The sequence below is a fragment of the Rhinolophus sinicus genome, linkage group LG07 (assembly GCF_036562045.2).
Source record: "Rhinolophus sinicus isolate RSC01 linkage group LG07, ASM3656204v1, whole genome shotgun sequence".
NCBI lineage: Eukaryota > Metazoa > Chordata > Mammalia > Chiroptera > Rhinolophidae > Rhinolophus > Rhinolophus sinicus.
Genome location: NC_133757.1, coordinates 31,203,273 through 31,230,651, shown reverse-complemented (window position 1 = coordinate 31,230,651; position 27,379 = coordinate 31,203,273). Strand labels below are relative to the sequence as shown.

Here is a 27,379-nt window from a genome sequence, read left to right as displayed (position 1 = left end):
ATTGGAAATGAGCATGAAAACTTCACATGCTCATTGGACCTCCTTTACCTTGGGCTTCTGTAATGTAGTATTTCCCTCTGTGACAAAAGGAGCCATTAATAGTCCTATTTTAGTTTGTACTGATCTTAAAGCTGAAATTTATATATAATGTTGATTAAACTTGAAATGTTAGAAACATTTCTGAATTTACTAGGAAAAAATGATGCTACAGTTTATAATAGTGTAAATGCATATCTTATCGATTATATACTTTAAAAATTACATCAAAATTTTTTCTAATATTTAACTTTTAAAAATGAAAATGAATAGGCTTTGCATGCATGTTTTATATTAGCATTTAATTGGAGGATTGGGAGTATTAAAAGTAGTATGAAATATATTGATACTAGCATATTTATACTTATAGTTCATTTAACTAGAATAACCAACCAGAATTTTTTCAACAAGAACTTTTATCAGATGCTAGCAATGATAAAAAATTAAACATTGAGAAATATTAAAATAAACCAATTTCCCAAGGTATTCCCACATATATGCAGATCACTCTTAAGTCTCCCACCTTTCTTCTTCAGTAGTTATTATTTATTGTTTTAAACAGTGGGAAGGTGTGTGGTTGTTTAAAATTATAAAAGTATTATATAATCATGGTAGAATCTGGGGGAAAAAAGAGGGAAAAAATTAAACATAAAGATCTCTAATCTACCACTTATGTTAATGGGTTTTTACCATACATCTGTTTTGTAACCTTATTTTCTTTATTTAAAAATGAATTGTGAAAAGTATAAATTGATAAAAATGTAAGCCACCATTATTCATTACAATAGTTGATGGTACCATAATTGAACCAATCTCTTACATGTAATTATTGAGTTGGGTTTCACTATTTTTACTTTAAATACAACCACTACTACAAAATAACACTAATAACCATTCTTACAGCCAAAATACTAGGTCCTGTTGTATAATTATTTTCTCAGTATAAGTTCTTTGAAGTCGAACTTCAAAGTCAGGATATCTATAGAAATATTTTCAAAACTAAAATTTTTGAGACATTGAAAAATCTATAGCTTTGAGAGAGTTAATTGGTTAATTTTTTGTTGAGAAATTTTAATCAGAAACCTTAAAAAAGAATATCAGGCTGTTACCTTAATTTTATAATTTATTACAAATCTATATTGGCCATGTCATGTGTTTAATTGCTTTATTTATTCATTGACCATATTGCATGATTATATACACTTTTTCAAAGACTATATAGAGTTTTTGCTCACACTTGGATAGTTATAAAAGCCCAGTAAGATAACTTTAAGTAACACTTCTCTGTTTGCCATTTGGAGAGTGTTTTGGGGTACTTAGTAACTATTCTCTATAACATTTAGGCTTTAGATTTTGACAGACCAAATTTTAAACCAAACCTTAAGCATTTACCACATACCTTGTCCTTATTCCCCCACATATGAAATGTAAATGCTGCTACCAAGCTCACAGAAGGTTGTGTGGATTGAATGAAATCAAGTAGAAATTCCCCAAAGTAGTTGCTGGTGGATAATAGGTGCTCAAATTTTCATTTCCTTTCTTTCTTACTGTAGCTAGACAGTGAAGAGATTTCAGTTACTGTAAGTCTATTTCTAAAATGTGGAGAGGCCCACCTGATTTTTCAGATTAATGAATCTCTGCAAATATGTAATTTTCAATGAGATTAATATCACTATTAAAAGGACGCATAATTATAATCAACTAAATGAAAAGTTTTATATCTCTTGGTACATATTTGTTCTTTTATTAGAATTTTAATATTTATATGTTTTAGAAATTGTTGGATTTAATAGAAGACTTGAAAAAAAAACTGATAAAGGAAAGAAAAGAAAAGTTAACATTGGAATTTAGAATTCGTGAAGAGGTTACACAGGAGTTTACTCAATATTTGGCTCAACGGGAAGCTGACTTTAAGTAAGTTATTTCTTTCATGGCCTGATGAAAATGGAGAATTTTATTTACTTGTTTAAATTTTTTTTTAAACTTAGGTAGCTTCTGAATTCTGACCTCTATATAAGCTTGAAAATAGTTGTTAACTAATCTCCATGGTGATTCTGAGTTACACACAAATAGTTATTTGAATCTTTTAGTTTATACTGTACTTAATTTTAGAAATTTAAAACAGAAACAGAGTAGTGCTTTTTCTCAATGGGATTCATTTGTGTTATGCAGGGAAACACTCCTTCAGGAACGGGAGATATTAGAAGAAAATGCTGAATGTCGTTTGGCTATCTTCAAAGATTTGGTTGGTAAAAGTGACACTCAAGAAGAACCAGTGAATCAAGATTGTACCATGAAAGTTCAAACCAAAGTATGTCAACTGAAATATTAAATCCATTGAGGTTTTTGGTACAGGATTTAGTGTAAACATCAATGATAAGAAACATTAATACTTTAGAATTAAAAAACTTACTATTTAGCTTTATTATAATTAAGCATGCTTTGTTAGGAATGTAAGCACACAGTTTAAATATAACAATTGGACTTGAAAAATTTATTTCTCTATTACATTTGTATCTCATTTTGGTGTTGCTTTAGTCATAGTATTGATTGTAGGTAGATAGGTTCCTTTTTGTCTGATTATGAAATATCCCTCTCAGATTTATTCAAACTTAAACAAGTTTAAAGGTATAAGGGACCCAATGGGTCATTTACTTGCTGCTCTGGTTAAAACAAAAAAGTTTATATATAAAAAGGATTGTTTTTTCTGGCCAACTGACCATTCCCTACAATTGAAGAAACATTCCTTTCTGCTACTTACACTGAGGTTGAAGTTGATCACATCCTTTTGTGTTTTTTTTGTTACTGTTTTATTTTTTAATTACTCAGTTCAGGGACCCGAGATGGTGATGTTCGGGCTCTTGTTGTCAAACCATCATTATGTGTCCCTGACATGATTTGGGTCTTGGTCTGAGTTGTGAAAATGGAGGTTTGTTTTCTCGGCTGTCCCAACCAAAGCTTTTTAAAGACTTGTTATGTAACTGAAAGTATATCTGAATTAGATAATCACAATTGTTCTATAAGGACTTACCACAGTTTACAGCATTGTTTTTATGGGGAAATATGTCTTCCATAAAACAGAAAATGAGTAATGGAACATAACTTTTTCATAATTGGAGATACTTCGATATAATATTTTAAAAGTGCAAGTTGTGAATTTTTTGCTGTGTGTTTTTAAAACTTTGTAAATCAGGTGGTACCACACTGTAAGAGTGAAAGCCACTGTTAACATTAGGCATGTGGTTTTTGCTATTTTTAGGAAGCACGTAATTATATAGGAATTGAAGATGTTATTGATTCTCTTCAAGATGATGTCACTGATATTAAGAAACAGACTGAAATTGCTCACTTATATATTGCATCTCTTGCTGACCCCCAGGAAGCTATTGCTTGTTTAGAAATAAAGTTTAATCAAGTTAAAGCTGAATTAGCTAAAACCAAGGAAGAATTAATCAAAACGCAGGAAGAGTTAGAAAAGAGAAAAAACGGTAAGTAGATGTACTTTACTCATATTTAGATGATAAAAATGCATAAAAAGAAAGCTGGTTAGTATAAGAGCTTTATGCAGCTTATTTGCCTTAATGACCAGAAAATTACTTGATTTGGGTAACATAGTTCATGTTTTACCATTTTTATGGCTTTACTGTAATTTACTACTAAAAATATTTTTTGCCTTCATTTATTTTTAGACTAATATTATAAAATGGACTTCTCAAAAAAGGGGAAAGAACTAAGTATTAACTTCATAAGCAAATTAAGAAATCTCATAGGAAATTGTAAAGCTGTAAATTTTGTTCTTCTATATTCTTTATGAACTCTCATGCTATAGTAGTAGATTCTGCTCTTGGCTTGCCAGTTTGGGATAGAGTGACTCCTGTGGAGTGATCGTAAGAGATTTTTTAGATTGGTGCTTCATTCTAGATTTGAGAGCAGAGTGTGTGTATGGGTGTGTGTTTGTAAGGGGGGGAGAGTCACATCTAGGTTTTAAGAGACTTAGATGAAATACTCTGCCCTTTTATTTGTGAAGCAAGATGGGTAGAAAATAGCAGTAAGTGGTTCCTCTACATTATGACGTAGACAGGAAGATACTAGTTCCTTCACTTCCCTGAAGTTAGGCCAGAAATTTTTCACCATTTAGCACATGTCATTCATTTTTATTCTGAGTGTTGAAAGTGGCCTATTCAGAAACATTACCCTCTGATGGAAGAATTAGTAACTGAGTGCTGTGTGTTTCTAGTGTTGTCAAAAACCCTTTTTTGTGAATATAACACTAAAGTCTACCATAGCAGCTTACATTTTGTGATTATTCAGTGACATGTTGTTTTAGATGCTTAGATTTTTAAAAAAATATCTTTATTTCTTTTCAGAATCAGAAACTAACTTAAATTCATTGGTTGAAGAACTTGAGAAATCTAATGAGGTAATACTTAAAGCTTTATTTTTGTCTTGATAAGGAACTTAATTAATTGAAGGGGCATGAATTATGACAAGGTTCATTTATTTTAAAAATAATTAAAGTAAGTGATAAAAACAATTGAAAAATGTATATCTTCACCCTCATACCTCTTTTAAGCGACTGGAAAATTTCTTCAGTCCTTCCAGAAAATATTTACTTATATATATAGAACACACATACATACATTTAAAAAATTTTTACACAAAGTGGGATTGTGGTTCTGTGTCTTGCTTTTTTCCCCCATAAAAGATGTTTTGGAGTTAATTCTACATCAACACGTATAGATCTATGTCATTTCTTTTTTTTACTGGGTGCTCGGTGTTGATTAGATTATTTTAAACTGTTTGTTTTGTCTGAAATAACTGAGTGTTTTAAATTATGGAATGTGGAATGAGCAGTGTGTAGCATTGGAATACTGAAGATCTCTGGCCCCTGGTACCTTCAGATTAGATAATCATTCCAAATGGTTGTAGATAGATTTGGCATTGATAGATCTACGTGTGAAATTACAGGTATACATGGAGGTGAAGTACATTTAGAGCTCTAATTTTACTATTTTTCCTGACCTTCTCTGGTATGGGTCTTCTTATTTTAACTTACATTTATCCTTCTAAAGAACTAAATATTTTAAGATATGATCAGATACAAATAATTCAAGATCTTTGTATCTACTATCCGGTATTTAAAGAAATAATCACAGCAATGTACTTAGCAGAAGACTTTGCAGCTACTGTCTAGACAGTTCCTAATCTTTTCCTTTATTTTTTCTAGTTATAAAAATGGTAGATGCTCGTTGTAAAAACTCAGTTATATTAAACTGTGCAAGACAGAAAATAAAATCTGTCATCTTTCTCCTAAATTACAAAAAAGAAAAAAAACCCTGCCTTTACCATACCGTTGATTACTTTATAGACGTGCACTTAACTGCTGAGTTTCGCCCTTCCTCTTTCCAGATAAGACTGGATTATACCTCTTTCCTCCTAGCCTTTTAGGAAGGCATAGTATTCACCTTACAAAATAAAAATCTAAATGATTTTTATCACTTAGATAAACTAGGAACTCAATTTTAAAGCTGTATGTAGACTATATGTTTGAATATGATAGGCTACAGGCTAAGGTGAGAACCTTTTCTGGGAGTTCTTAAAGTGTAAGAAAATGCTACTTATCTTTGAGAGGCTTTGATTACAAAATAAAACAATTGTTGAGTCTAGAGTGGGACCTCAAAATTTTACATAAAAGTATCTATAAGAAACAGTTTTGTCACAATGTTTTTGTATTTTGCTTTTCAAAGCACATTACGAATATGACTTCAGGGTAAGTGTTTTAGGGTTCTATAGTTATCCCCAAATAAGTCTAACCCACCTTATCATCTTAGGAAATCTAAAGATGAACTTGTTTTTTGGTATCAGGGTAAAACTGTGTTTAACTGATTTTAAGACAAGTATTTTTGTCTTCCTCGGTGAGTGTACACATTAGTTAATATTACTCATTTGCCAGAGCCATCAGTTATTTTAGAGTAAGACTTAAGAAATAACTTAGAAAATGTTTTAACAAATTTGAAAATAAAATTTTTATGGTACACTATTGAAACATAATTTGTATAGTTTTTATGTTTATTATAACTTTCTACACATAAACTAATCTGAATTTATTTTACTTTAGGACAAGGCTGGTACATCTTTAATAATAAAAAATGACTTGTGTTGTAATGAAACCGTTGAAATGCCTAAGGACAACAAAACTAAAACTTACTCAGGAAGAAAAAGATTAAATGAAAATGAACTTGAACAAGATGAACCACCAACAAAGAAAGGTACTACTTCATTTGCCAACAAGAGGCCTTTAAGAAAGCTAATTCCTAAACCAGTAAACAGAAAGGTTGCAAATGGAAAAAAGTATACTTGTCTAAGGAAAACAACCTGAGGAAATCTAAATGTCACTAATATTTACGCTAACGTTATGAACTGTCTAGAGGATGGGTGTATTTAAAGCTGTCTTTATTATATTTTTAGATATTTTGCTTTTATCACTTTTGCATGCCTACAATTCTTTTACTTCTATGGTTATAATAGTTAAAACATATCATTTCCATTTTGATAGTTATAGTACTTTTTTTGCCAAAATCTCTCCACATTGTTTTCTTTCTTTGCATTCTTTATTCATTTGGAGAACAGGACGTTTGACAGGAAGACGGAGCTAAATGTTACTAAAGACAAATGTTCTTGTATTATTTACTATAGAATTACTAAAAAAGTGGGTGAATACTTACTCTGCTATATCTCCCTATTTATGTGCAAGAACATATCAACTTTTACATTCTCTCTAAGCTATTCATTCTTTTGGAAAACTTTTGTAGTATGATACAGGGAGTTACAGCTCTCTAAGAGAAAGTGCATTAGCTTTAGAAAACTGACTAGCTGCTTCACCTTGAGAAAAATGGGTAAGTTAAATCTTCTTTGGTCATTAGTAAAATACTACCTGCCTCCCGAGGTTGTCTAGGATGAAAACAATTGGGCAATACATCAACATAATAAACACCTCATAGAACCTTAGTAAAATGAATATTTTCAGAAGGATGTACCTTAAAGGATAATATTGCATTAGATACATGGTTTATAGGATATACAGTACTTGTGTGAGCTAATAGATCAACACTAATATGCATACACCTTCTTATCCATTGAAGGAAGGCTGCTTTGTGATTGGGAATAACCTTGCTATGATTTCCATAGCACCATTCTTCTCTTTCGTTCACCTTGGTCAATGCCATAGACTAGTTGAGAATGTAGGATCAATAAATAGATACCTAGGAAGTGGAAGTGGCCAGAAGCAAGTATCCTGGTTCTTAGAATATATATAGTCAAATTTGACCTTTCCGCCCCCCCCCCCCTCATATATAACTGATACCATGCAGTAGTTGTCTTTCTCTGTTTTGCTTATTTCACATAGCATAATGTCCTCCAGGTTTATCTATGTTGTTGCAAATGGCAGGAGTTTTAAAAATCTGAATAATATTCCGCTGTGTGTGTGAGTGATGCACATATAACACCACATTTTTTTTTCTTTCATTTATTGGACACTTAGGTTCTTTTCATGTCTTGGCTATTGTAAATAATGCTTCCGTGAACATGTGGGTGCAGATATCTCTTTGAGATAGGGATTTCATTTCCTTTGGATATATACCCAGAAGTGGGATTGTTGGATCATATGGTAGTTCTATGTTTAATTTTTTGAGCAACTTCTATACTGTTTTCATAGTAGCTATACTAGTTTACATTCCCACCAACAATGCAAAAGTGTTCTCTTTTCTTCACATCTATGCCAGCATTTATCATCTCTTGTCTTTTTGATAATAGCCATTCTAATGGGTGTGAGCTGATACCTTATTGTGGTTTTGATATACATTTCCCTGATGATTAGTGACATTGAACATCTTTTCATGTATCTGTTTGTATGTCTTTGGAAAAATGTATGCTCAGGTCCTTTGTCCAGTTTTTAATTGGGTCATGTGTCTTTTTGCTGTGTTGTATGAGTTCTTTGTATATTTTGGGTGTTAACCTGTTATTGGATATATGGTTTACAAGTATTTTCTGCCATTCTGTAGGTTGCCTTTTCATTTCGTTGATGGTATCCTTTGCTGTGCAGAGCTTTTTAGCTTGATGTAATCCCACTTGTTTGTTTTTGCTTGTATTGCCTTTGCCTTTGGTGTCAAATCTAATAAATTGCCAAGACCAATGTCAAGGACGTTGCCACCTATGTTTTCTTCTAGGAACTTTAAGATTGTTTTTTCTATTTCTACAAAAAATACCATTGGAATTTTGATAGGGATTGCAATGAATCGCAGATTGCTTTGGGTAGTATAGATATTTTAACAATATTAATTCTTCCAATCCATGAACATGGAATATCCATTTATTTGTGTCCTTTTCAATTTCTTTCACCAGTGTTTTATTGTTTTCAATGTACAGATCTTTCACCTCCTTGGTTAAGTTTATTCCTGTTTTATTCTTTTTGATGGGATTGTTTTCTTAATTTCTCTTTCCAACAGTTTGTTAATATATAGAAATGCAGCAGGTTTTTATATATTGATTTGATATCTTGAAACTTTACTGAATTCTTTTTTTTTTTGTTTAACTGAATTCTTTTATGAGTTTTACCATTTTTTTTTTTTGTGGGGTCTTTGGGATTTTCTGTATATAAGTTCATGTTGTCGGCAAATGGACAATTTTCTTTCTTTTCAATTTGGATGACTTGTTTTTCTTACCTAACTGTTCTGGCTCGGACTTCCAGTACTTTGTTGAGTAGAAGTGTTGAGAGTGGGCATTCTTGCCTTGTTCCTGATCTTAGAGGAAAAGCTTTCATCTTTTCTCTGTTTAGTATGCTGTTAACTGTGTTCTTGTCCTTTATTCTGTTGAGTTACATTTCCTCTTTCTCTGCACAGTTTTTTGAGAGGTTTTATCACGAAGGATGTTGAATTTTGTTAAATGCTTTTTCTGTGTCTATTGAGGTGATGATGTGATTTTTATCCTTCAGTTTGTTAATGTGCCATATCACATTTTGTATCACATTTATTGACTTGAATATGTTGAAGCATGTTTACATTCCTGGTATAAATCCCACTTCATCTTGGTGTAGTGTCTTTTAATGTACTGTTCAATTTGGTTTGCTGATACCTGTTGAGGATTTTTGCATTTAAGATACTCAGTTTTGAAATCAATAATTTAGATCTGTTGTGTAATTGTACTTTAAAACTGTTCTTTAGGATGTCAGATGTCTGCCTTGGGGTGTCTCATTATGTGATCTCTTTCCCTCTCCCATATTATAATGATAATGAAGATTTGTGGTAGAAAATTTAATGATACAGAAAGTTATTAAAAAAGTATAAATAACTGGTAAACCAGCTCAGAGGTAGCTATGGTCATTTTGGTGTACTTCCTTTGCTAACTCTGCACTAAAACTTACAGAACTGTAATTTTTACATAGATGGGCTTATACCGTGTATGTTTTGCAACTGTTATTTGTTTTTCACTCAGTAGCTTACTTATATTTTTCATTAAAAGTTTGCTTTCATATGTTTGAATAATGGCTTCTCTGGTAACTTTTTGGTTTTATTAAAATTTGCCAGATTAATAACAATTTTTCTCTTTTTAAAGGACCTACATATGTTAGTCCAACTATCACAGAAAACCAAAAGAAAAGTGAAGAAATGCAACAGAGCATTTCAGAAGATGAGGAAAACATTAGAGTTTTACCAGAAGATAAAGATAATGAAGAGCTGAGGACACGATTACTTATTGTTGAGAATGAACTTAGAAATGAGAAGGAAGAAAAAGTAGAATTAAATAAACAGATTGTTAGTTTGCAGCAGGAACTTGCTTTTTCTGAGAAAAAGAGCTTTTCTTTAAGTACAGAGGTCCAACAAATTCAGTCAAATTATGACAACGCAATGTCTGAATTACATGTGCAGAGAGGTATAAATCACAAACAGGAAGAAAAGATCATGAAATTGTCAAAGGAGATAGAAACCACTAGAAGAAACATCACAAATAATATTTCACAAATACAATTAATGCAAGCAAAAATAGATGAACTACGAACACTTGATTCGGTTTCTCAGATTTCAAACATAGATGTACTCAATCTCCAGGATCTGTCAAGTGGTTCTCAAGAGGATAATTTGTCAAATACACAGTTACACCTTTTGGATAATGATGATTTGGTAAGTAAGCAGGTTAAAGAATATCAAGAACTCAGTAGGGAAAGTTCTTTCCACCGTAGTGTTGAAGCCCTTTGGGAAGAATGTAAGGAAATTGTAAAGGCCTCCTCCAAAAAAAGTCATCATATCCAGGAACTCGAACAACAAATTGAAAACTTGCAAGCAGAAGTAAAAGGCTATGAGGATGAAAACAAGAGATTAAAAACAGAGGCAAGAAAGAATAAAAATCATGATGACCTATTAAAAGGAAAAGAAAGTCTTATTCAGCAGCTGACAAAAGAACTGCAAGAAAAAAACGTTCATCTTGATGTTCAAGTACAGCATGTAGTTGAAGGAAAGCGAGCACTCTCAGAGCTTACACAAGCTGTTACTGGCTATAAAGTGAGAATAACGGAACTTGAAGCACTCTTAGAAACTCAGAAAGATGAATGTAGTCGTTCAGCCAAGTTAGAACAAGAAATTTTGGAAAAGGAATCTGTCATCTTAGAGCAGGAAAAAAATCTGAAGGAATTGCAAACAAATCTTCAGGATTGTATCAAAAACATCAAAGATTTAAATGAAAGGGAAGTCAAGTTGAAAGAAGAAATCACACAATTAACAAATAATTTACAAGATGCAAAACATTCTCTTCAATTAAAGGAAGAAGAAAAAGAAACGAACTGGCGACAAACAGAAAAGTAAGCTAATGTTAAAATATTTAAAATATGCAAAGCATCCATTTTACTGATTTTCTTATGTGACTTTTAAATAATTTAGGTGGGCATAACTTAACCTGGTCAAGTATAGCATGTATGATGAGTGAACTTTGTTTATATAAATCTTTGGAACCAAAAGTTCTATGCAAAGATCTTATAAAATCTGAAATCTTCTCTGAAGTACTCACTCATGGTATGGACATTCCAAATTTGTGAAAAGATGTGATTTTGTAGATTGCTCCTAGCTCACATGTATTAGTGGTTAGTAGTAGTTTGTGTAAAAAAGTGGTTTGTGTTTTTTAGGTTGAAAGAGGAGCTTTCTGCAAGCTCTGCTCTTACTCAGAATCTGAAAGCAGATCTTCAGAGGAAGGAAGAAGATAATGCTGAGCTGAAAGAAAAACTGGCCGATGCCAAAAAACAGATTGAACAAGTACAGAAGGAGGTAGGCTATTTGAAAAATTGTGTGTCCAATTTAAAATGATACAGATGGTTTTCCCTATATATCAAGTTTAGACACTAATTTTAGGATTGAACAAAACATTTATCAACTCCATAATTTTTCTTAAAATGATGAGAGCAGTTATTTCACAAAAGAAAATTTAGTTTAATTAAACTGAAGAATGTCCAACATTAAAAAATATGTGCCTAGCTGGGTGGTGAACACACAATGCAATATATAGATGATGTATTATAGAAATGTACTCTTGAAACCTGTATAATTTTATTAACTGATGTCACTCTGATAAATTTAATTAAAAAAAAAAAAGAATAGTAAAAATAAATATGTGCCTCATGTAGGATTATAATCTTTTGGGTTTATTTTAAGAGCTGCTAAAATTCAAGTTGCCCCAAAATGTAAAAAGCACACTTATGTTTGCAGATAGTATATAGGAGAGTATGCAGTGCAGGTGTAACAAGTTTTTATTATATGTTAATTTAAAAATAGGAACTACAATCACGTGATTCCAAATTCAAAATATACAAAAGTAAAATACAGTGAGGAAAAATAACTCCCTTCCACACCTTTCAGCCTCAAGTTTCTCTCCAAGGTATTAAATGTTGCCAATTACTTTTCTCCTACATTCTATCCTTTCTTTCTCTTCTTATAAAAATGAAAGCAGCCTATATGTGCTGTTGTACACCTTGTTTTTATCACCTTATAGTATCTTTTGACTGTCATTTCATGTCAGGATGTAAAAAGTCTCCAAAGAAACTTTTTGTGACTACAAAATGTATTTATTGATTAATTGGTCCACTATTGTTGAACAATTCAGATAGTTTCTACTCTTCTGCTGATTCAAATTATGCAGCAATGTCATTCTGAACATTTGCAAGTCTTTCTGTGGTATAATTCCTAAAAGTGGAATTTATGGGTCACTGGTTTGGACATTTGTAATTTTTATATTTATTATGCTTTTTATAGAATATGCCAATTTACACACCAGAAGTAATGTATGAGAGAGAATGAGAGTATGTTTTTCTCTATACTCTTATCCACAAAGTAGTATTTTATCATACTTTTTTGATACTTGCTAATTTGACAGGTAAATAGTGTATCTCACTCTAATTTTAATTTTAATTTCTCTAATTATGAGTGAGCATCTTTTTGTTTAAAAGCCGTTTGTACATATATTTTTTCTGTGAACTCTATATCCTTTGCCTTCTTAATTTGAGTTGTTGCTTCTATTATTGCTTATTACATATTCAGGAAATAATAGCATTTTAAGGATATGAATTGCGTATACCCGCACCTCCTTGCCATTTTTCTTGATTTTGATTATGGTTACTTTTTGTCTAGGAGCAAATTTTGATTTTTATAAATTTAAATTTATTAATTTTCACTTATGACTGATTTTTTTGTGTTGTACTTAGATTTCTTTTTTAAAAGCGGAAACAGTTTTAAAGAATTGTTATTTCTTTACTTTGAGGTAGTTACAAAAGAATACTTAAATATGTATGGTCTAAAGAAATTGATAAAACAAATGCTTGTGGGTCCCATTACTATTCTGTTTCCTACCCCTAAAGAAGTTAACTATACTGAATGTTTTATGTTCTATTTCTTAACTATTAAAAATATAATTCTATATTTTTAAAATCTCTAAACAGTATATTGTATTTTTCTGAGACTTATTTTTCACAATATTCCTTAGATTCATTTATGTATAGTTGTAATTAATCACTTTCACTGCTGTATGATACTCTATTGTATGACTTAACTACAATTTATCCATTATCCTGTTGAACATTTAGATTGTTTCCTTCCCTTTGCCCTTAGGAACAGTGTTTCTGTCTTATACATTACAGTGGTACACTTTTGCAAGGTATATAAATATACCCCTTTATATTCCAAGGGGTAGAATTGCTGTGTTAAAAGATGTGAAGGGGTATCTCATTGTGGTTTGAAATTGCATTCCTGTGATTATAAATGAAGTGCAGCATCAATTATGTTTTTACTGGCTATTTGTCTATTCTAGTTTTCACTGTGTGAAATCCATGTGTTCCTATTTTTTTTAAACGTGCTGTCCTTTTATTTTTTCTATCAGTGTGTAGGATTTCTTTATTCTTTTTTTTTTTTTTTTTTTAAGATTTTATTGGGGAAGGGGAACAGGACTTTATTGGGGAACAATGGTCAAATTGTTGTCCTTTCAATCTTAGTTGTGGGGGGTTCTGTTCAGCTTCAAGTTGTTGTTCTTTCAGTCTTAGTTGTGGAGGGCGCAGCTCAGCTCCAGGTCCAGTTGCCGTTGCTAGTTGCAGGGGGCACAGCCCACCATCCCTTGCGGGAGTCGAACCGGCAACCATGTGGTTGAGAGGACAAGCTCCAACCAACTGAGCCATCCGGGAGCTCAGCGGCAGCTCAGCTCAAGGTGCCGTGTTCAATTTTAGTTGCAGGGGGCACTGCCCACCATCCCTTGCGGGACTCGAGGAATTGAACTGGCAACCTTGTGGTTGGGAGCCCACTGGCCCATGTGGGAATCGAACCGGCAGCCTTCGGAGTTAGGAGCACGGAGCTCTAACCGCCTGAGCCACCGGGCCGGCCCCAGGATTTCTTTATTCTTGATTCTAATTCTTTGTCAGTTAAATATGGTGCAAATATCTTCTAGTTCGCCTGTTGTCATTCAATGGTTGAAGTTCTTTATTTTAATAGCATTATTTTTTTTTACCATTCTTTTGAAAATCAGACCACCTCATTCTGCAAATATACTCAAAACAAAAGCCAGCATCAGACAGCATCAGTTCCACTTATTTCTCTGATTCTTTTTTCACCTTAGGTTTTTGTTAGCTCAGTATATCTTGCTTTTTTTGCTAGCTCCTCAGTGTATTTAAAAAGATTTGAACAGTTTTTTTTAAATTTATCATTTTATGCTGTTTTCAACAGAGGATTAGTTTCTTCTAAACTGCTAGGAATTAAAGTTCTGGAACAATTTTTCATTGAACATTAAGAGAACTCCCACAATAATATAATATTAATATAAATTAAAAGTGAATGAAAACATAATTGATACGGACTTTCTGATTAAATAAATACTCATTTTCATGACTATTGGGCCTTTAGTAGGTAAGAAGAGGACCTAGTAACTTCTGCATTACTGTAAGCAGAGGTTCTTTTTTTCCCCCCCTCCTAGCCTTTTAAGCACTTTGAATCCTGGAAGTTTTGGCCTAAGTTCTAGTGCTTTATTTATAATGACGTGTAGAGATATTTAGTGGTTAAGTTCCCAGATTCATCGTCAATATATTTAGCAGGCTTCTGATTTAAGTACAGTAATTAAATACTAAGTTTTTATGATAACATGGGGAAATGCTTGTGTTATAATGTTAAGTAATAGAAACTGCACTTATTTTTATCTACATAGTAGGATTAAAACTGAACAATTTGTATAATATAGACTGCAAGAAACTATATCAAAATTATAATTATGTGTTTTGATTATCTTAGGTAATAGCATTATAGGTAATTTTTTTTAAAGCTCTGTTCTTTGCATGTATTAATTTCTTATAATGAATATGTATGCATTCATACTAAGGGAAATGTAATAAAAGTTTTTAGGCAGTGCAAGAAAAAGGCAAACGACACCATCACGAGTAATACACAAACTCTTGTGTTTTTAAAAATTGTACACAGAAAGTTTCCAGGCCATGTGACCAATATTTCGAAGGTAGATTAGATTAGAAATGTAAGGCAGTGAAGGTGACCTAAACTGTAACTGGGCAGTAGGAGAATTTTTAGTCAAATGAGCAAATTCAAAGCTGTGTGGCGTAATTTGGAAAAGCACTTATTTGTCACTCTGACCACTTCGATTTTTTGCTTCCTAAGCAGGTAACCTCCTGGCTTAAGATAGTATTTCTGAGCACATGATTATCAGGAAGCGTTATCAAGCATGGTGTAATGACTTGTGTTTACATGGAACTCATTACTCAGATCTTAAAAAACAGCTGCTTTTTCCAATTAAAACTTTTTATTGTAATATATTATTAGTAAATATTTTTTAAGAAATGAAGATACGCGTGAAATCCCTCTCCCCAGTCTTATTTCTCTCTTCTTTTTACATATGACAATCCATGTGTTCTTCTGGATCTTTTTGTATGTATTTGACATAATATATAAATAATTATTATATGTACTGGTATGTTTTCACTTTTGTAAATGGGATCATCAACTATATATAAATATTGCTTTTCAATTTATTCTGTTTTTAAGATTTTTTTTTCTTACCACTATTTATAGAGGTGTCTCTTTTTTAAGTAATGTTTTACTGTATAGATGCCTGTGTAATGGTACTCTAATGATGGGTATTAAGAATGTTTCCTATTGTCCAAAATAAACAAGGTGTAGTGCCAATGCTGCTGCTAATGGTAATTATTAATTCTTATTCTACGTCTGCATATATCATTTCATTTAATTCTCAAATATTAGGGATAGACACTGTTTTGAACTTCCATTGTATAGATAAGGAAAACTCATTGTCCAAGTTCACTTAGCTAGTAAGCGGTAAAGCCAGGATGGAAGCGGAGGAAGTCCTATGTGTATCTTGAGGCAACGCAGTCTCTATTTATTATTGGCTGACAGTTTATATCTATTAAATCAATGAGAATTGTGTTTATTACTGGACGTCCCATATTTTTAAACAAAATAATCAGATAAAAGCAAATATTGATATATGATTATAAAAAATTATGTATTTATTGTAGTATATTTGGAACATATACAAATCCTAAATAGGAATGTGAAAAATCCCTCGAAGTCAAACCACAAAAAAGCCATTATTATGGCATCTCTGTGCTTTTTATGATGGGGGGGAGCTTTTTAAAATTAATTACCTTCAATATTTGAGATTGCTAGGATTGGCATGATGGAAATTGGCTTAAAGATGTACATAGATTACCTTTGTTTCCTCTCTTTGACTTTTTGCTTGAAGGTTTTCATGCTAGTTCATAGTGTTTTTGATTTCTTTAACAGTTTTATAGAATTAGGAACCAGTAACACCAAAAATCAGTTGAACTTCTCTTGCATGGGTACCTTTTGATCACATAATTGTTCCATTTTCATCCTGTACGTGCCATTATGAGTTTTTAATGTATTTCTTGTTTCTTGTATTACTGGATCACACTACTCAATAAACCTTGGAGATGTGAGCCAGTATTTTTCCCCTAGAATGTCTCTGTTGATTTTTCCATGATGATTTTGCTGTTGCATTGCAAGGTGCTATGTTGATTCTTTTTTGAGAGCATTTACAGTTTTATAGTCTTAAAATACATATAAAGAAAATGGTTTCTTTGTATGTATTCTGATAATTTGAAGCTGTATCATGTAGTATGTTAGAATATGTAATTTTTCTAATGGGATTTTAAGGACATGAATTTTTGAACCAGTAGCCATGAATTTTAAACAACAAAATGCAAACAGTATTTTTTAAAAAATACTTAATTTGTTTTATAAACATTACTTTGTAGGTGTCTGTAATGCGTGATGAGGAGAAATTACTGAGGATTAAATTTAATGAACTGGAGAAAAAGAAAAACCAGTGTTCTCAGGAAATAGATATGAAACAGCGAACTATTCAGCAACTCAAGGTAACAGTTTTGTTTTTAAAGTTAAGGCCATAGTGATTTGCTTTTAGTAAAGAGAGCGTGGAAAGGAAAAAACAATAACTTTACATGGAGAAACCTGGCAGACACTACCTTAACCAAGTGTTCAAGGATAGCGTCACCAGTGGTAAGTCATATTGGTAACATGTATTTCCTGATTGATGTGACAGGAAGGGCACATCTTTTCTGCGGTGTTCCTCCCCCAAATCCATTACCTTCGTCTGATCGTGAGAAAACATCATACAAACCCAAACTGAGGATGTCCTACAAAACACACGATTCACAAAGTGTCAAGGTCATTAAAGAAAAGTTACTGAGGAACTATCACAGATTGGAGAGTAAGGAGATGTGATGACTAAATGCAGTGTTGTGTATTCCATATGGGATCCTAGAACTGAAAAAGGACATCAGTGGAGAAACTAGTGAAATCCAGTTAAAGTCTGTAGTGTTAATAGTTTTAATAATACAGATGCGAATTTTTTTTCCATACAAAAATGATTGTTTGCATGTTCTAAATAGCAGTTTCGAGACTCAACTGCTTATTTTTCTGTCCAATGTTTTGGTTTTTAAATAAATATACCATGGTAACATTAGGGGAAGCTAACTGGAGGTTAGTTATATAGGAAATCTGCTATCTTTACAACTCTTTTATAAATCTAAAATTATTTCAAAACAAAAAGTAAAAAGAAAATAAAGCTCAGGTCTTGTAAAAAATATTTTTTGAAAGGACACTTAAGCAAAATCCCTTTACAAATGGTTATATTTTACTTGACACCAATTAATTGGATGCAACAATAAAAAAAAGTTGTTTTCTTTGCATGTTGCTTTTCAGTGAAGCAAACTAATGAATATTCAGGTGTAAATTTGTCATTTAAATTTTTAACTGAATATAATCCTAATAAAGCAGTCTGTACTTTCATAATAGGACTCAGCGATTTCCAGGTTCTGTAATGATTCTAAGATTTACAAAATGAGGAGATAGTGCTGAAGTTATAATAGATAAGGACAGGTTGGATTGCCTGACAGGTAAAACTAGAATTGGAGAGTTTCCAGTACCCATAATTTAATCTTGCCTCTTAGGGCTCTGATTACTTTTCAAACCTTCCATTACTTTATACCTAGAGGGGTGGAGGGCCGTAATTTTCTGCATTTTGAATGTACTGATAGGGAACTTTATAAATGATTTGTCTTGTTCCTCTTCTGTTAAATACATAGAAACCTACATTTCCCTGTTTTTGCTTTTTGTGGTATGTAAGAGAACACAGTAGCTTAAAATGTTAAGGAAAACAACTGGGCAGTAACTTTGAGGTAGGTTAAAGGTATAGTTATTATTATTATTATTTTCTTACTACGCTTTCACCCTGCCCTTGTCTCCAAGGTGAAAGAAACTTGGAAGCTTGAGACTAGTAGTCAGCCTGTGGGAGACGGATTTCAAACCTAATATCGAACCCTGTTTTCAAGTCCCACTATTAAATATTGTGTTTGTTACATTTGCACTTAATTCATGTTCTTTCATTTTATAGGAGCAGTTAAGTAATCAGAAAGTGGAAGAAGCTATACAGCAATATGAGAAAGTATGCAAAGGTCAGGAACAAACCTCTACTTCTAGTACTAAAATGACTGGCAAAATATTTAGCTATAATACAATTGGTTTAGCATTTTCCTTTGAAAATTCTAAGGTAACATACGCTGTAACTTTGTCAAAAGAGAAAAGCATTAATTCTGATGAGTAATTTATCAATGTAAAGTTTATTCTTGGAAAAATAAAACATTAAGAAATATTCAGTTAAAGGTAGGTAATGACCAGTATTTTGTGAAAAATAGAGACAGCCAAAGTTGCATAGGTCACAATAAATGGAATAGATTTTTAGAGAAAATCATGTAAAGAATATACCTCAAGTAAAATATCTTTAAAATTTAAAAATGAGTTTTATAAAGTTTTAAAGAACGATTTAATACTTTAGGTTCAAGTTGTATGTGCTGAATTATGCTTTCTAAACTTAAATTGTATTTATTTGTTATTTGAAATGTTATAAAAATAACTTTGTAGATGGTATATACATATTTATGTTCATAAAACTATGCTGATTCCGCTCTTTCCTGTCACTTACCCCTTAACAAAAAATTGCATTTTCATTTCTTGAAACTTTCCCGGGCTTCTACATTTCTGTTTAAATACTGAATGCCATTCACTTAGCTATCTTAGTAAATTTTTTTTCAAAAAAATTGAGATATAATAATATGTAGTATATAATTTACCCTTTAGAAGTATACATTTTGGTGGATTTTAGTATATTCACAAGGTTGTACAATCATTCCTACTGTCTAATTCCAGAACATTTTCATTACCCCAAAAAGAAGCTCTATACCCATTACTCAGTCTCTGTCAACCACCAGTCTACTTTCTGTCTCTATGGATTTGCCTATTGTAGACATTTCATGCAAGTGAATTCATACAATATATGCCCTTTTTTTTTTCTAACTTCTTTGACTTGGCATGTTTTTAAATGTCATCCATATTGTAGCATGTGTCAGCACTTCATTGTTTTTCATGACCAATTAATATTTTGCTGTATGGATAGACCACGTTTTATATATCACTTGATGGATATTTGGATTGTCCAATTTTTTACTTTAATGAATATTTGTGTACAGGTTTTTTGGTGAATATATGTTTTCAATGCTCTTGGCATTATCTGTCTAGTAATGGAACTACTACTGGGTCATATGGTAACTCGATTGTGTTTCACTTTTTGAGGAACTGTCCAATTTTTCTACAGTGGCTATTTCTACCAGCATTTGATGAGGGCTCCACTTTCTCCACATTGTTACCAACACTTGTTATTTTTTCAGTTTTAAAGTTATAGCTATCTTTATTAGTTTCCTAGGACTGGTGTAACAAAGTACCACAAACTGGCTAGAAATTTATTCTCTCACAGTCCAGAGAGACGGAAATCCAAAATAAAGATATTGATATCCTCCTTTTGAAGGTTCTAGGGAAGAATTTTTACTCGTCTTTTCTAGCTTCTAGTGGTTGACAGCAGTCCTTTGTATTCCTTGGTTTGTATCAGCATAACTCCTGTCTGCCTCTTTTGTAACATGGCCATCTTTCCTCTGGCTGTGTCTGTATCGGTATCTTTTCCTTATGTGTGTCTGTCTAAATGTCTCTCTTCTTATAAGGACACCAGTCATGTTGGACTTAGGCCCCACCCTCATCCAGTAGGACTTTATGCTTAACTTGATTACATCTGCAGAAACCCTCTTTCCAAATAAGGTCGTATTCATAGTGTGTGGACAGGAATTTTTGGGGAACTCTATTTAACCTAACATTCTGGTGAGTACAAAGTAGTATGTAATTGTGGTATTGATTTGGATTTCCCTAATGACTAATGATATAGAGAGTCTAGTCTTCAGCTCTTGGCCATTTGTATATCTTTGGAGAAATGTCTGTTAAGTCCTTTGCCCATTTGAAAACAGGGTTATTTGTCTTTTTATTATGGAGTTATAAAGGTTCTTTATATATTGTGGATACTAGACCCTTATCAGATAAATGATTTGTACATGTTTTCTCCTATTCTTTGATAGTGTCCTTTGATGTGTTAAAATTTTTAATTTTGATGCAGTCCAATTTACCTATTTTGTTTTGATTGCTTGTGCTTTAGGTGTCATGTTTAAGAAACTGTTGCCTATTCTGAAGACCTGTAGAGTTTATTCTAAGAGTCTTATAGTTTCAGCTCTTATATTTAGGTCTTTGATCCATTTTGAGTTAATCCATTTGAGTATAACTTTGTATATTGTGGGAGGTAGGTGTCTACCTTAATTCTTTAAAGCATATGGCAAACCAGTTGTCCCAGCACCATTTATTGAAAAGACTATTCGTTCCTCCGTTGCATTATCTTTGTACCTTTGTAGAAAATCAGTTGACCATGAATGCAAGGGTTTATTTCTGAACTCTCATTTTGTTTCATTGATCTGTATGTCTGTCCTTATGCTGGTGACACACTGTATTGTTACTGTGGCTTTATATAAGTTTGAAATGCGATGTGGGAATTCTCCCACTTTTGTTTTTCTTTTGCCAGATTGTTTTGACTATTTTGGGTTCCTTGCATTTCAACATGAATTTTTGGATCAACTTGTCAGTTTCTGCAAATGAGCCAGCTGGAATTTTGATGGGGATTGTGTTAATCTGAGGACCTATTTGGGGAAATTGCCAACCTAACAATATTAATCATGAACGTGGGAGATCGTTTCATTTAGCTAGACCTTGCATAATTCTTTTCAGTGTATAAGTTTTGCACATCTTTTGTTAATTTATTTCAAAGTATATTATTTTTGTAATGCTTTTGAAAATGGAATTACTTCTTTAATACCATTTTTGGATTGTTCATCACTGATATATAAAAATAGAATTGGTTTGATTATATTGATCTTGTATCCTGCAACTTTGCTGAACTAGTTTATGAGCTCTAATAAGGTTTTCTTTTTGTGTGTATGTGGATTCCTTGGGATCGTCTACAAATAGAGATAGTTTTACTTCTCCTTTTCCATTCTGTTTGCCTTTTATTTCTCATTCTTGCCTAATTTCCTGGTGAAACCTCCAAACGATGTTGAATAGAATTGGTGAAAGGGGACCTCCTTGTCTTGTTTCTGATATTAGGGGAAATTGTCATTCTCTCACCGTTATGTATAATATTAGGTATGGGGTTTTGTAGATGCCTTTTATCAGGTTGAAGAAATTAATTCCCTTCTGTTCTTAGTTTGTTGAGTATTTTTATCATGAAAGGGTGTTGAATTTTGTCAGATGCTTTCTTCTGCATCTGTTGAGATGATCATGTGGTTTTATTCTTTATTCTATTAATACTGTGTGTTGCAGTGATTGATTTTCATATGTTCAACCAAATTTGCATTCCTGGGATGAATTTCACTTGGTCATGGTGTATAATGCTGGTTATATGTTGCTGGATTCAGTTTTCTAGTATTTTGTTGAGGTTTTGCATCTATATTCATGAGGGATATTGGTCTATAGTTTTCTTATGCTGAGTAGTTTTGTAGTCTTACTAAATTCTGAAACTGAATGTCTCTTTCTGCCCAAACTGTCTTAACTTTCTTATCTTTATTTCTATTACTGTTTCCAATGTGTGGACCAGGGGTCAGGGGTTAGCAAATGGCAGCCCTTTGACTAAATCCAGCTCACTGCCTAATTTTGTAAATAAAGTTTTATTGCAACTTACTCTCTTTTGTATTGTCTGTGGCTGCTGTCACATTATAGTGGCAGAGGTAAATAGTTGTGACAGACCGTAAAATAGTTACTATCTGACCCTTCACAGAAAATGTTTGCCCACCCCTGGTTTCTACTTTAAGTGATATCACTTCCCCTCACCCTCAGATCTAGTAAATTCTGTTACTTTTTCTTAGTGACTCTTCATATTTATCCTATCTCTTTGCCAGGCCTTATGTCAAACTCACTCTCTTGTATAGCCAAACAGCTAGATTAAATTTTTCTAAAACTCTGTGTGTCATTTTCCTATTAAAAGTTTTCAATCATTTCCTATTGCCCACAAAATAAACATTCACCCTCGAACTTGACATTCCATCCATCCTGCCTTTCTATAATCTGGTATTGTATAACTTTTCTGTTCTATCCAGCATAATTTATTTTATTTCCTTATCTTGCCCTGCTCCATTTTGCCCCTATTTCTATAATAAAGAATCCAAATAAAAGACACCATTTCCTTTGGAAATGTAGGATTTCAAGACAAAGACCCAAGAAGAAATCACTAACTAAAACAGTGAGTTTCTGTAGATTTGGGAAATTTCAAGAAACCATACCATATAACCATACGTAGATCTATCTTTTTTCTTTCCTTTTTACCTCTTTTTTTTTTTTAAAGGCTACATAGTATTCCATTTTACTAATATTAATATGTCATTTAATATGACCTCTTTTTTTTAGTGTGAGAAAAAAATCTCTTAAAGCCTTAAGTACTGTGAAAAAATTGATTAGGCTAGAGATAAAATTGATTATAATATGCACAGAAGAAAACACTATTGCAAGGAATAGAGTCCTTCCTTTGACCAAAGACATGGTGTTGCTCATAAATGAAATATAATTTCAAAGTTCAATAAAGGAAATATTACCTGCTAATTTTGGTTGCTTGTAAAGTTGGGGTGATTCCAACTTTCTAAATTTTCGCAAATTTTAATTAAAAAAATAAACATTTCCAAAGAAGTCAGAAGGTCAATATAAAGAACACCTGAATGCTGTTTATTAGTCATTTTTCAATATTTTGCTTTATTTACATCTCTCTCTCTCATATATACATGCATATATTAAATTGAGCAACTTGAAACGTATTTACATGCATCAATGATACTTTATGCATAAATAGTTTATTATGAAATTTGTAAGGTAAAGACATTGTCTTACATAATCACAATATCATCATATCTAAGAAAATAACATGTTATAATCTATTCTGGTAATATGACTTCTTTTTGTGAAAAAATTTTAAGACATTATTTTTTTTGTTATAGACATTATCATGAATATTTTTGTACCAAAGTCTTTGTGTACGCATATAAATATAGTTATAGAGAAAATTTCTAGCAATTGTTGGCGCAAATGATGTATATTTGAAATTTTGATGAATATTTCTATTCTGATCCCCAAAGTGGTACCAGTTTATATTTAGAGTAATAGTATATGAAGTGCCCATTTCCCCACTTTTGCCAATATTAGTTGCTACCAACTTTAAACTTATTGCCAGTGTAATAAGTGAAACATGGTATCACATGGTTTTAAACTTTTGTACTTGTTTTGTACATATCTGGTGTACTGGTATTCTGAAATAAATTTGAACCATCATTATGCTAGTATTTCTAGTCGGGGGTTTTCTGTGACATTTATGTGTCCTTTTTGTCCCTAGCTTGTATCATGTTTCTTCTTTCCTCTTCCTACCTTTTCTCAAGTGTTATGCTTAAGGCTTTTTTCCTTGGATCCTCCCCAGGACATTATTAACTCCCAGTAATCCTCTGCCCTGAATGTTAAGCGCTTGGTTGCTTGTTCATTTGACAGTCATTTATTTAGCTGTGATTAGAGATCTAACTTAATAGTTGTCTTTATGATGCTTTATTTTCTGGTTTGTTTGTTGCATATTTCTGGATTCTTTCCTGAAATAAAATGTAAATCATTGGAGGCAGTGACTGATAAAGTAATTCTCTTTTTTCTTTTACTGCTGTTGCCTTTCAAATAATAACTGGATAGCCATTGGTGAGGTTATTGGTGTCCTGAGACTTTCCTAATTGATAACTAGATACTTAAACTCTTTAGTAGAAGAGGAAAGGGATTCTTTGAGTAAATTTATAATTAATTAATTGTAATATAAATGTTTGCAAATCATGCTTTTTTTTTTTTTTTAATGTTTTATTGGGGAACAGTGTTTTTCCAGGACCCATCAGCCCCACGTCAAGTCGTTCTTTTCAAGCTAGTTGGTGGGGGGCACAGCTCAGCTCCAAGTCAAGTTGTCGTTTTCAATGTAGTTGTGGAGTCTTTGTTTTCAATGTAGTTGTGGAGGGCGCAGCTCACTGGTCCATATAGGAATTGAACCAGCGATCTTAGTGTTATGAGCACTGCGCTTTAACCACTGAGTGACCGGCTGCCCCCAGAAGAGAGTATATTAGGTTGGTGCAAAAGTAATTGCAGTTTGCATAATTATTTTTAACCTTTTAAACCTCAATTACTTCTGCACCAACCTAATATGGTAATACCAAGACTCCTTTAATTGTAGGAGGAATTCTGTTTTATTAGCACACCTGGCAGCTTACAGCAATGGAGCAATATACTGAAAATTACTCGTAATTTTTTCTTACTGTTTTATTTATTTCAAACTTGCTTTATGTGCACTTTGAGGGAGCCATCTTCTGATATTTTGTCATTTTTTATGTCACTTTTAGTGACCTGAGGTTGAGTTATATGCATTTATAGGTTTATCACCGCTGACATCAGTAATAGTTTTGGTAAGAGGTATCTGAAATGAACTCTGTACTATGTGGGCATCACTGGAGGCAACAACGTAATCTTTCCTCTATAAGTCTTTCTAGCAGACAAGATTAAAGTAAAATTGTTTATAAGTCATTACTGTCATTTTTCAAGGGCTGGGAACAATTTTGGGAAGGCTAGTTGTGCAGTCATTTCTTGAAGAAAGAGCTGGTTTAAAAAACACTAGAAATAAATGTTTGGTTTGAAAATTTTTTTCCATAAAAAATAATTAGTTGAGATTTAAAAACATAAGTCATATTGGGATTGAACCTTTATTGTTTTTAGGAGGTAAAAATTTGGTTTGAGAATATTAACACTAAAAATAAATGCTTTGCTAAATAATATTTTTTCCCTAAATCTCAAGATTTGTGCTTATTAATAAGTATTAATAGTTTAATATTATAAAATTTTGTTAATTTTGCCTGAAATGATTTCATTCATTCTTCAAATCATCCAAGCATCCATCTGTACATCAGCTATTTATTTGGTGTTTCATGCACGTCAGTGCCCTTCTAGCATTGAGGATATAGCAGTGAGCAAGACAAACTTTCTGTCTATATGGAACTCCTATTCTAGTTAATAAAAGTGTACTTTAATTTTAGAAGAACTCAAGAAAAATTGGATATCTGATGTAGATGTTAGTAATATCTAAAATGTCCACCCCACATTTTTAGATCTAAATGTTAAAGATAAAATAATTAAAGACATGCGAATGACACTGGAAGAACAAGAACAAACTCAGATAGAACAAGATCAAGTGCTCGAAGCTAAATTGGAGGAAGCTGAAAGACTAGCCACAGGTAAAACAAGATTGCTTAAATATCTCAACACATATGCTTCCATTTTCTTAGTTTCCGATTTTTCTAGATTTCTTTCCTATTAAAGTAGTGTAGTATTTATAATTTATAATGACAAAGTAGTTGTGTTTTGGAAATGTCCTGTCACTTGCCATTTTCTAATGTGATAAAAATTGTTTTATCTATGTAAAATGACATATAGTAAAGAAGGAATAAGGACATGTTCATAATAACTGGATAACTGGCAGTGTTTCCCAGACTTTAAGAATAAACCTTCAACTGAGTTTTAATCTCTGACTAGAAGTTAGTATCACCTTGTATGTTTATCTCAATAAATATTCTGATTCCATTTTTCAGAATACCATCAGTTTTTCTTTTATTTTTGAGAACTACATTGTTTTCTATAAAATTAATACTGAAATGCATTTATTCTGTATACTTTGAACACTATTCCGTGGGTTCCCTAGAGGTCCTTGTAGATCCTTTTCTCTAAGAATTTGGTAAAACTCTTAAAAATGCAGCTCCTAGTGTAGTCTTTGTTTTGTCTTGGTCTGTGTTCTTCTTCTGGGCTCTGTTGATTCTTGTCTGTATCCCGTGCCACATATATCTCTAAATGGTATAACTTTGCCATGTGTTTTTAAAAATAATTTTGTATTTTCGAATCAGAATTGGAAAAATTGAAGGAAAAATGCAAAGATTTGGAAACCAAAAGTAATCAAAGGTCAAGTAAAGAACTTGAGGATAACACAGACATACTTAGTAAAAAGCTCAGTAAGCTTCAAGATGAGTTTCAGGTATGATTTTATGTATGTTTGTATGTCTGTCTGTCTGTATACTCACTATATTTCTTGTGAGAGGAGAATTCAGTAAATATTTTATAATTAATTTAGATATAGGTAAAATAATTCCTAGGAAGTGTTAATATATTACTATTTTTCAGTATACATTGAAATGACATGGGGAGGAAATTCCCAAGGTATAAACTACAATTGCCAATGAAAATACAGTGGTCGAGTCTGCAATTTTGTAATTTATATATTTAATACTTAAATCACCACGTCTTGCGTCTTTGTACCTATTTTTCTACTTCTTAAACATCTTCCTCATGAAATACTGCTGTGGAGAAGATGACTTAGAAAAATTATTTTGATTATTGTAAATTTCTTCAATGTAATTATTAAGTTGGAAAAGAATACAGTTGTATATCTGGACACTGGAATATATTTGAAACCATACTATATAGAAGATACTCTGTTTTGTGTTTATATTATTTTTCATGTTCAACTTGAGTATACCATGTATAGAATATAGCATATGGGGAAAATTAGTTTTTAATGGGATGTACCAAATACTACTTAAAATTTTGTACATTAAAAGTTGAATTCATAACTGGATTTGAGATAGAAGAAAAAGATTTTGAAAAGTTAGCTGCATCTAAATTATTTTCTTAAATTCAGGCTGTATGTAATCAGATACTGAACAAACACAAAAAATTAGTTACTTTCTTTTATAACTGTTAATTATATATTCTAGAATTTACCCTTTCTGTAGTGAAAA

At 32.1% G+C, this 27,379-nt stretch overlaps 1 protein-coding gene across 5 annotated transcripts in view; it reads left to right on the top strand.

Annotated features, from left to right (window-relative positions):
- The window catches only part of KIF20B (kinesin family member 20B), a 63,233-nt gene that overhangs the window by 17,325 nt on the left and 18,529 nt on the right, over nt 1-27,379 (top strand). For 3 of the 5 annotated variants that reach the window (XM_074339402.1, XM_074339400.1, XM_074339399.1), the window contains exons 14-24: nt 1,811-1,950; nt 2,209-2,347; nt 3,296-3,524; nt 4,404-4,456; nt 6,155-6,305; nt 9,646-10,885; nt 11,207-11,345; nt 16,853-16,972; nt 18,511-18,571; nt 25,700-25,825; nt 26,489-26,616. In XM_074339402.1, coding sequence (XP_074195503.1) covers nt 1,811-1,950; nt 2,209-2,347; nt 3,296-3,524; nt 4,404-4,456; nt 6,155-6,305; nt 9,646-10,885; nt 11,207-11,345; nt 16,853-16,972; nt 18,511-18,571; nt 25,700-25,825; nt 26,489-26,616 — 2,526 coding nt within the window. The remainder of the gene's footprint in view (nt 1-1,810; nt 1,951-2,208; nt 2,348-3,295; nt 3,525-4,403; nt 4,457-6,154; nt 6,306-9,645; nt 10,886-11,206; nt 11,346-16,852; nt 16,973-18,510; nt 18,572-25,699; nt 25,826-26,488; nt 26,617-27,379) is intronic. The other 2 variants (XM_074339403.1, XM_074339401.1) reach the window with 1 other exon arrangement.